Source organism: Channa argus, chromosome 7 (genome assembly GCF_033026475.1).
Source record: "Channa argus isolate prfri chromosome 7, Channa argus male v1.0, whole genome shotgun sequence".
NCBI classification, from domain to species: Eukaryota; Metazoa; Chordata; class Actinopteri; order Anabantiformes; family Channidae; genus Channa; species Channa argus.
Genome location: NC_090203.1, coordinates 6,244,540 through 6,255,129, shown reverse-complemented (window position 1 = coordinate 6,255,129; position 10,590 = coordinate 6,244,540). Strand labels below are relative to the sequence as shown.

The 10,590-nt window shown below is 36.8% G+C and overlaps 1 protein-coding gene across 3 annotated transcripts; it reads right to left on the bottom strand.

The window, feature by feature from the left end:
• Window positions 1-951: 951 nt before the first annotated feature.
• On the bottom strand, window positions 952-9,689 carry psmc4 (proteasome 26S subunit, ATPase 4). Of its 3 annotated transcripts, none has more exons than XM_067510083.1 (11): window positions 9,588-9,689; window positions 8,816-8,914; window positions 6,851-7,037; window positions 6,181-6,327; window positions 5,785-5,894; window positions 5,329-5,422; window positions 4,907-5,074; window positions 3,224-3,300; window positions 2,453-2,621; window positions 1,536-1,591; window positions 952-1,409 (listed from the first exon to the last, which is right to left on the bottom strand). In XM_067510083.1, exons 1-11 carry the CDS (start codon window positions 9,618-9,620, stop codon window positions 1,296-1,298), a joined length of 1,254 nt encoding a protein of 417 aa, XP_067366184.1. In that variant the 5' UTR covers window positions 9,621-9,689; the 3' UTR covers window positions 952-1,295. The 3 variants fall into 3 exon arrangements, with proteins under 3 accessions (XP_067366184.1, XP_067366185.1, XP_067366186.1); XM_067510084.1 differs by having other exon boundaries at window positions 9,521-9,644; XM_067510085.1 differs by lacking the exon at window positions 9,588-9,689 and adding an exon at window positions 9,531-9,567.
• Between the last annotated feature and the right edge of the window lie 901 nt (window positions 9,690-10,590).

Below are 10,590 nucleotides of genomic sequence, written 5' to 3'. Positions count from 1 at the left end.
TTCCCCCACTTGTGGCCTGAAGGAAGAACTGCAACCTCAGGCTGCACTGCTTTGACTCATGGGCAGACATAACACATGAAAGGCTAAGGGGTCATTGAGGAAGGAAGAAGAAACAGTTTGCAGATAAACCAAGAAACCAGGCTCATCACTGGCGTTTATTTCAGTGGACTCTATCAACTCCAAAATCAAAACACTGGCAGGAGTATGTCTACTACACGGTATTTTTATCAGATGTGTGGCTGCCATTACTAACTGCTAACCACTAATCACAATAGAATGTCTAATTACACATGTGAAATCTAAGTGAGTGTGTGTGTTGATATTGTGATGTCGTTCCAGCATAGATAACACCTTGCACATATGTAGGATATGGTTAAGTCTAGACAAATAATTTTCAGGTAAACACTTTTATAATGCTGATTTCATCCAGGGCAATGTTTCTCATTTCTTCACCATAACATGCCGGACAGGGGAGATTTCGGTAGTTGTTTTACCAACATCTCCCAAAGTTCATTTTGCTTAAGGAAACTGCACCACTACTGAACAGTGAAACAAAGTGTGGATAAAGGTCAGAAAATGCAAGATTGTAGTTGAGGTAATTGTTGAAACTGTTAAAATTAATAATACAAAAAAAAAATCCTAAATACTCAGTTGACATGTTCAAATTACTTATTCTGACAAAAAGATTTCATACAAAATATAAAATTAATCAATTAGCTAAAAGTCACATAAGCTTGACAAGTCAATTTTTATTAGCAATTTTGCTTATAAATTAATTATTTTGATCAAATTAGCTCATTACCTGATAATAATTACCTAATATCTTATTATCCTAATTATCTTTTTCAGCCTAATGCTAATCACAATATTGGGTTGCTGACAAGACTCAACAAGATAAACTGTCTAAAACCCATATAATTTTAGGCAGAAAAACAATGCCCACCATTCACCTTTTTATTGAAAACATCTTTAATGGATTTTTTTTGGAGTAATGATAAGTGAAGACATATAGATACAAATGTTCTATCCTACAGTCAGGGCCAGATTTTTTTAGGAACCGAAACAGTGCTTGTACAAAAAATACCCACTGCATTGCATGGTAGTGTGTCTGCTCAGGACCGGAGACACATGGCTAATCTGATGCTGAGCCTTGTGCTACAGTGAGTAAATTTAGTCCAAAAATCAATGCAAGTCTGGGACTGCAAATCCACGAAAGACACACTGTAGATACAGACTCAGACATAAATCAATAAATTTGTGTGTCTTGACATATTTTTGCTGGATGTATTTTCTCTCTACTTGTAGAACTCATGCTCCTGCTCGTCCTTTTTGATGACGGTCTTGTAAGCCTTTTCAAAGTCTTTTGCCAGGACAATGTATCTGTTCTCACGCACTGCCAACATGCCAGCCTGAGACAAAAAAAACAAATCAAGTTAACATATATATTTAGCTGATCTATACACATAGTGTTTTTTCAATTTCATCTGCACAAAGGAAACAAAATGCATAGGTTAACAGAAAAAGTTCTGTCTCACCTCCTGGCAGATGGAATTTATGTCAGCCCCAGAGATCTTGTCTGGCCTGGCAACATCTGTGCATCAGTTAAGAATGGAAAAACGCAAAAATGCAAAAGGAAAAAACAAAACAAAAAAAACAGTATGGCAATGTTTTTTTTGTAAACGGTGTATGTGAAATTCACTCTCACCTTTATCATCCGTTTCTTTTTTTTCCCCTACTTTCCATGTTGCACACAGCATAAACTGTGCTGACCAAATCTGCTATTCTCAGGCATAATGTGAGCCTTGCAGAATCAGCGGAAAGCTTTTAACAGTTAGCTGTGATCTCAACAACCATTTGTAACTCAGTTTCGACTCAGCTGAAAGAAAATATTTTGTTTCCAGCCCTTTAAGAAGAAACATCACACTCAAGACATGAATGGGATGATGATGCAACCAAAATAAGTGAATAAAAGCCAAACATTACAGAACCAAGCTGGAATGTAATTAATGGAAAATGTTAACACCATTATGCTACCAGTCTGTATTTTTGAGCTGAAGATTAAACTTAACTTAGTAAAATCAATACTTGGTTGACAGGTAGGAAATTACATTGATATCGCAATAAAGTACCCAACCAGAAGCAAACGAGAATACCAAGTTGGAAAAAACCAGGTGTAGATGTTGGAGTGGTTCCTGAGAGAGGGGAATTCTGCCATTTTGCTTTGTAATGTTAGCATTTTCCTTCAGTGAACGTTGAGTTCAAACATATCTTTTTGGCACAAATGTAAGCAATATTCACTGTAAGTAAAGAAAATTTATTATTTTATTTACTACAGCAAAAGCTTAAATTGCCCATAATGTCCTCTAATAAGATAAAGTTAATTATCAGCCTGTGTTACACACACACACCAACACAACTTATGTATTATTCTGTCACCAAAGCAAAAGGATACAGTCCTCTAGGTCCACCTCCTCAGAGAGGTTCATTTTACTGGTGATGGTGGAGAAAATGAGACGTTTCTGCCTTCGGTCTGGAAGGGGAAACTCAATCTTTCTGTCCAGACGACCAGGACGCAGCAGGGCTGGGTCCAGTGTGTCTGCTCTGTTGGTAGCCATGATCACCTGAGGGAAGTTCAAATGTCAATGGAGAGCATGCAAAGATGACAGACCATAATACACATATTGTAACGTACTGGGCTGCATTTTGTTCCACATACATCGCTACTGCTATTGACTCACTGAATTTTGTGTAAATGCCTGGTTTTAAACACAAGAGCAATAACAACAATAAATAAAGGCAATATGCCATAGATAACTTTTAAGCAGAGGATAAAATCTATTTTTAAAATACAAGCTAAAGCTGCACAGTTGTCATTTCTCTATGTAATGTGCATAGAGTCAGCAGAAAAAAAAAACATGGAAACTGACTTATTTATACAAAAAACAAGGTTTCTGCAATTACACAGTCGTCCTCAGTATGTACAGGAAACTTCTAGTCTGAGCAGTACTTTACATGAATGTTAATGTCTATGTGAGGTTTTGAAAAATGACATACTCCCTGGACTTTCTAAGATGAGGGACACGGGGAACAGTGAAAATGGCATAGTGAACTGATGGCTAGTAGGAGGGAAAGGGAACTTGGGAGCTACAGTGTTACAATAGTTCATTACTGACACCAAGATTTAGCATGTGTAAAAACGAGCTCCCTAAAACAGTTGGCTCACCTTGACGTTGACATTCTGGTCAAACCCATCCATTTGATTAAGCAGCTCGAGTAAGATTCGCTGTACCTCTCTATCAGCTGCAGGGAAAAAAACAGGTTAAATTGTTATTTTTTTTTTACCATGTCAGTGTATCCGCTGTAATCAGGAAAGTCTTGCCCAAAATAAACTCCCCTATAAAAGTATTTCCCCTGTAAAAGAACAGTGTGGCCAATTCCTTTATTTTTGCTGTAGACTACAATGCTTTGGGTTTGACATCAAAAGATGAATATCTACATTTCAGCTTTTATTTCCAGGCATTTACATATGGATCCGATGCGCAGCCAACGTGATGCCACCATTTGTTTGAACCCATCCACTTTCCATGTGAGCAAATGTATTGGAACATGTGACTGACAGGTTTTTGTTGTTTATAGTTTATATTATGTGTATATCATATTATTGTATATAATATAAACTATTATATTATATTTTGTTGTTTATAGTTAAGAGGTATAATGAACATTAAAACCAGAGGCCTGTCTATGGGTGAAAAACATGCAAGAAGAAGTAAAGATGAGAGAAGATGGAAAAGCAATCAGAGCCATTGTACAAACATTGGCCATAACCCAGTACAACCATCTGGAATGTCCCGAAGAAGAAACAAACCACTGGTGTACTAAGTAACAGATGTCGAACGGGTAAACCAAGAAAAGCAACAGCAGTTGATGATAGAAACACCGTGAGAGTGTTCGTGACATTAGCAACAACTTCAAAATTAAAATCTACTATTCGCAGAAGGCTTTATGAATAAAAGTACAGAGGCTACACCAGAAGATGCAAACCACTCATTAGCAAGAAGAATAGAAAGTCCAGGCTGGAATTTGTTTTATGGACTGATGAAAGAAAGATTAAGCTCTACCTAAGTGATGAAAGGCTAACGTTTGGAGAAAGAAAGTATGTGCTCATGATTCTAAACATATAAAGTCATCCGGGAAACAAATTGGAGCTAATGTCACAGCTTGGGCTTGCATGGCTTCATTAATCTTCATTCATGATGTAATGAATGATGGCAACAGCAAAATTACCTCAGAAGTCTACAGAAACATGTTGTTTGCCAATTTAAAGAAAGATGCAAGCAAACTGATTGCAACTAAACTGAGACCCTACATCATGCAGCAATATAATGACCCAAAACACACCTGAGTTTATCTGGGGCAAAAAGTGGATCATTCTCCAGACTTCAACCCTATAGAGCTGCATTTTAGCTGCTAAAGAGACTGAAGGGAGTAACCCCCCAAAACAAACAACTCAAAGAGGCTGCAGTGGACGCCCAGAAAAGCATCACGAAAGAAGAATTCAAACGTTTGGTGATGTCAATGGGTCACAGGCTTGATGCAGTTATTGCAAGCAAAGGACTTGCAACTAAATATTAAGTGTTTTTGTCTATCTGTTCCAATACTTTTGCTCACATTAAAAATGGGTGGGTTCAAACAAAAGGTGGTATTTTCTAAGCTGTGTCTCTGACTCACATGTAAATACCTGCAAATAAAAGCTGAACTGTAGATCTCTTGCCTCATTATACATCTTTTAATGTCAAGCCCAAAAGTTTTTAGTCTACAGCAAAAATAAAAGAATTGGCCTCACAGTTTCAATACTTTTAGAGAGGGAGCACATATGGTCTACATATGAACCACACGTTTATACCTCCAGTCTGTGCATCAAAACGCTTAGTGGCGATGGCATCAATCTCATCAATGAAAATGATGGCTGGTGCATTTTCCTTGGCCAGCCGGAAGACATCACGCACCATACGAGGGCCTTCACCCAAATATTTCTGAACAAACTCAGAGCCCACCACACGGATGAATGCAGCTGCAGACAGACAGATGCACAAAGATATTGTTTTTTTATTGTACACACTGCTCATCAATACACCTAACTACATTACATTGTCCACTACAGATATTGATTGTAGTTAGTAATAGTACTTTCTAGTATTTTATAGTAGCCTGTATTATTTTAGTAATGACAGTACTATATGCAGAAGTGTTGGAATCCAAATATCCAAGGCAATAATCCAAGTGTATCATCTTTTATCAAATGACAAAGTAAAAGGTCTCCCATACCTGTAGTGTGGTGTGCCACAGCCTTGGCCAACATGGTCTTACCACAACCTGGTGGTCCATACATAAGGACACCTCTGGGAGGGTCAATGCCAATCTGGAGAAGCAAACAACTAAATTACTAAGCATAGTTGGACTTTAATATAAAAACAAGGCAGCATCACAAAGTTAATCTATTCTTCATTTAGCCTTTCACTGCCCCATCTGCAGCGTTTTGTTATGCACACATTGTTATGCATATACATGGCAGAAAATTAGTGTTGTCCAGGAGAAATCTACCTGGGGGAATCCAGTTTCCCTAACCCCCTACCCAAATTTCAGAATCCAGCTTTCCTGTTTACATGATGGTTTAAAAAATTCGACAATAATCTGGTTCTTTAAGTGAATGTAAACGCACAGATTGAGACTCAAGTACCAACCCAATGAAAAACATTTGTCACTGTTCATATAGTATCTGACCTGTTTGTAGAGTTCAAAATGTGTGAGTGGCAACTCCACTGCTTCTCTGACTTCTTGCTTCTGGATGTCCATACCACCAATGTCAGCATACATCACATCTGGCTTTTGGTCTTGTAGCAAAAACACAATTAAAAGGAAAGTTATAGCAGGTTTCTTATTAAAACATTACACACATTTTGAAAAACATCGAACCTGCTTTGACTCTGTCACAAAAATTGCATCCAAGTATAAAAAATAAAGGGCAAATTAATAAAAAATAACCGTAACCTGATGGTTTGATAATAAAATAAATAAATAAATAATATAATAAAATAACAATATGTATACAATCATCTCCAACACTACTAAAAAAGTATTGAGCATACAGATAGGATTATGGTCGTCTGAGTGTATTACCTGATGTCAGCATCATGATGCTGCTGTCAGCTTCAGGAGGAAGCACATCGACCAGAGCATTGCTGTGCTTGTGCAACGCCACTGATGCATTGGGCTTCAGCAGCTCCCTGTCAATAGTGCTTAGTATGCGCACATAATAGTTGGACCCTAAAAAAGAAAACAACATGTAATTAAGCAAAAAAAACACAGAAATATTTGACAGCTCAAAGGACAAGTCTTCAAGGCTGTCCCAAAAGAAAGAAAGAAAAAAAAAAACCCATTCAGTTACACAGAGCATCTCCTATGCATTTCCTGATATTTCATTCTCAGCCCTATCTATTTGATATATATTATTTTCCCTGTCATAGTTTTAGTGATTTTAACTCATAGGTCCAATAGCAGGCACAGATATGCTCAGACCTAGTCTGTTTTTTGTGTCTACTCGATCTTGGGTTAGTATAAAATTGTGATGTGTCTTTGTGGGTAAACTCCAGTGCAAATTGCAAGCATTCACCTCTTAGATAATCTATAAACATTCTTGTGGTGGTGCTATGTTAGACTGTCTGAAGGGTTAAACATAAAAGTATTTTCAAATTTGTATCATTTAAAATAAATAATAGCAGCCAAAAGGTCTTTTCAATTAGCACACATTTTAAATCGTTTTTTTCTTTAAAAAATGTTTTTAATGTACCTGTAGTGGAGCCTACAATGGCTGTGTTCTGGTCAACAGCTTCTAGGAACTGGCCAATGACCAGTGGGATGCTCTGTATTCTCTTCACCTCCTCCTGGGCATGGAGGAACTCTTTCTTCAGGTTCTTCTGTTCATCTTTAATATACTCCTCTTGCACCTCCAGAAATTCCAGCTCCTGTTGCAGCTTCTGTATACACACAGGGACACAAAAGAATGGTGAAATCCCACTGAAAAGACGACTCACTGATTTTAAACTTGCTTCTTTTGGATCTAGTTTGGGTAGTACATGTAAATAAATGCCAGTAAACGTCCCTTTGACATCTCTATATTGATATATCTCTCTACTTCTAGCTAAAAATTGCCTCCAGTTCAGATTATGTCATGTTGTCGCTCATAAAATGTAGTATGTAATCATAGTCAACATGCTTTTCCAAAGCTTTCCAAGATGACATCATCTGAACTAATGATATAAGACCCCTCCAGGTGAAGGCATCTGGAGGAGTTTTCCAGTAGATAAACATTTTGATAAACGGGAAGTCATTGAGAACTTTAAAAGCATTAATATCATTTATACCCTCAACTTAAGTCATAGAGAGCAAGTTGAAAATTGGTAAAGTCGGCCTTTCAGATGAATCTAGCCCAGGTCTGCTTGTTGCGAATAACAAAATAAATTCAGTGGCTTCTGTGTGGAAACAAAATGTTGAAGAATCTCAGATATCCACAGATAGAACCAGCTCTTTTCATAATGCACTACAGTATGACTTCACTAGCCACTTTGACCTCAATAATGAACACATAGCAGATTGATAACCTTTCTGATAGTTTCAACCTAAAAACTGAGAAATTATAAACTTGTAAAAGTAAAATTCATGGCAGAGCCACTGGACTGGCTTGCATTTGATTGCACAGGTGGTCATAATGTTATGCTTGATGGGGGTATATGTTCCAAGGTCAAAAATGTATTCACTTACTGAGATTGTAAATTATGACTGTACCGGCATCTTCCAAAACTCTGTTCCGTTAGCCATTGTGCAGCATAAGTGAATGTTAAATATTCTGTAGTGAACCTCCATATAAGCAGCACTAAATATACAGAATGCAGGGCCACATATTTACATGCACTATTCATAAGAATAATTTTTCCATTTTAGTTAAATCAGAAACTGATATGGTAAAAGGGTAAATGTTTAAAAACTGATAAGTAAACTATTAAGTATAAATAAATATTCAAGAGACTTCTGCTATAATGTGATCTGTGTGAATTACACTGATCTTTTTTATTGACGTATTGATCGTCTTTAATTATCAGACTGAATTTACATTTAGTGATGAAATTCCTGCAATCACTGATAAACCAGACAAATCGAGGTCAGAATTCAGGTTTTTGTAATTACACACACGACAGTGGGTTGTAAATTTTGTGGTTACAGTTTATATATGTCTTCATTAGAATCTACATAAGTAACTTAAGCCACTGAAAACAGAATAAAACCTAATATACTCATCTTTAAAGCCTACGGTTTACCATAGTCAAATAACATACAGACAACATCAAACATCAAACAACATAAGTAAATGTTTAAAAACTGATAAGTAAACTATTAAGTATAAATAAATATTCAAGAGACTTCTGCTATAATGTGATCTGTGTGAATTACACTGATCTTTTTTAATGACGTATTGATCGTCTTTAATTATCAGACTGAATTTACATTTAGTGATGAAATTCCTGCAATCACTGATAAACCAGACAAATCGAGGTCAGAATTCAGGTTTTTGTAATTACACACACGACAGTGGGTTGTAAATTTTGTGGTTACAGTTTATATATGTCTTCATTGGAATCTACATAAGTAACTTAAGCCACTGAAAACAGAATAAAACCTAATATACTCATCTTTAAAGCCTACGGTTTACCATAGTCAAATAACAAATTTAAAGTAGGTGTATGAACAGGTATCACACCTTGTATCTACTGTAAAGGTCCTCGAGGTCTTCTGGTTCTGGTGCCAGGAAGGACAAACCTGTCTGGGGTCTAGAGCTCAGTACTGCCGGCATTTCTTCCTGTCAAAGTTACAAAGACCACAAAAAACATTTAACATAACCCAACGAATGTATTTAATATAGCACGTAAACAAAGATTTTGTCGACAAAATAAACAAGCTAATAATTTTGGAAACAAACAAGCCGTTTATAATGGCAGCATGGACTAATTTCAGCAGAGGACTGCACAATTGCACAATAACTCCACAGAACATTTGTATGCTCGCTTATTATCTTGCTACTAACCCATACTAACGTTGTCTTTGCTATCGTTACACTTAACCGCTAGCTCGTTATGAGCTAGCTAACTTAAAAGGATTCGCGAAAACAACAACAACCAAAAAAAAAATTACCAATCTAAACTGTGAGCGGCGAACCGATAAAAGTGCAAAACATTCTCCAAACACCAATCTTTGGTAGATATAGTATTATTAAGTCAAAGTAATGTTTAACTCAGCAAACAGCATGCTAATGCTAGCGGCTAAGCTAACTTGCATGACATAGCAACTACACTCAGTCGAGAATGAATTGGCAGGTTTACGTTGCGGCAGCCTTAACAAGCCAAATGTTAAAACATCGCGCAGAACACATATGGACAGCAGCTCTAAAAATATATAAAATACTTACAAAAACTAACCACAAAATCTCTAGTAATTGTTAGTGGAAAACAGGAAACAATTTGTCAAATTCATACCGGGCTCTTTTCTACCGCTACACAATCCTCCATGTTGAATTTCGATGCCGTCTTACGGGCTGACGTAGATTGATGATCGAAAGGTCGTATGGGTAATGGAGTTAGAAGATGCAGAAGGCCTGCTTAGATCCTTCACTTAGACTAACAATCACAGTTTTAAAATATATATTATACTCTGAAAGTACACAAGTAGGCCTATTAGTCAATCGCAACATTAAATCTTAGAACAGGTAAAAGTACTTCTATTCATCATATGTAACCACTCATCCTGCTCAGGGTTGCAGGGGGCTGGAGCTTATCCCAGTCATCCTTGGGCAAGAGGCAGGGTACACCTTGGACAGTTTTACACCAAATAACTTAAAATGCATGTTAGGAAGGAAATCCACATAAGCACACGAGAACATACAAACTCCAGGTATTCGAACCAGGGACCTTCTATCTTTGAGGTGGCAGGGCAAACCACTCAGCCACCATGCAGCCCAGTAAAAAGAATTCGTTTGCAAAATATCGTATTTGACTGATATGATATAAAACTGTATTTGATTTTTAATACTAGTTACCAATGTGCAGCCAACATTTTGCTGTTGTAGCTTGTCCAGTTGGAGTTAACTACTTTATTTATAAATTAGCTGTACTCCACTGGTTGCTTCCATAAGGAAGAACCTCTTTAAAGAGTGACAAAATTGTAGATATTGAAAATAAGTTCTTAATATCTGGGACCATTCAGTAATGTTGTTGTGGAATTGTGGATAGTTACAATTATTAAAATGACACGCCCAGGGAAGTTTAGAGAGGAAGCTAGAAATTCAGTAAAATTCAGACTCATTAGTGACCCATATGTAGACTTTTGTGACCTTATAATCACAAGGCAACATGATTGGAAATGACTGGTATGGAATTTACTGCTAGGACTTTGTAAAAATTATTTATGCATTTAAATAAAGGCCTATTTTGTGCATATGCCGTTTATAAGTTAAGAATGGGTGAGTGAAGCCATTATATT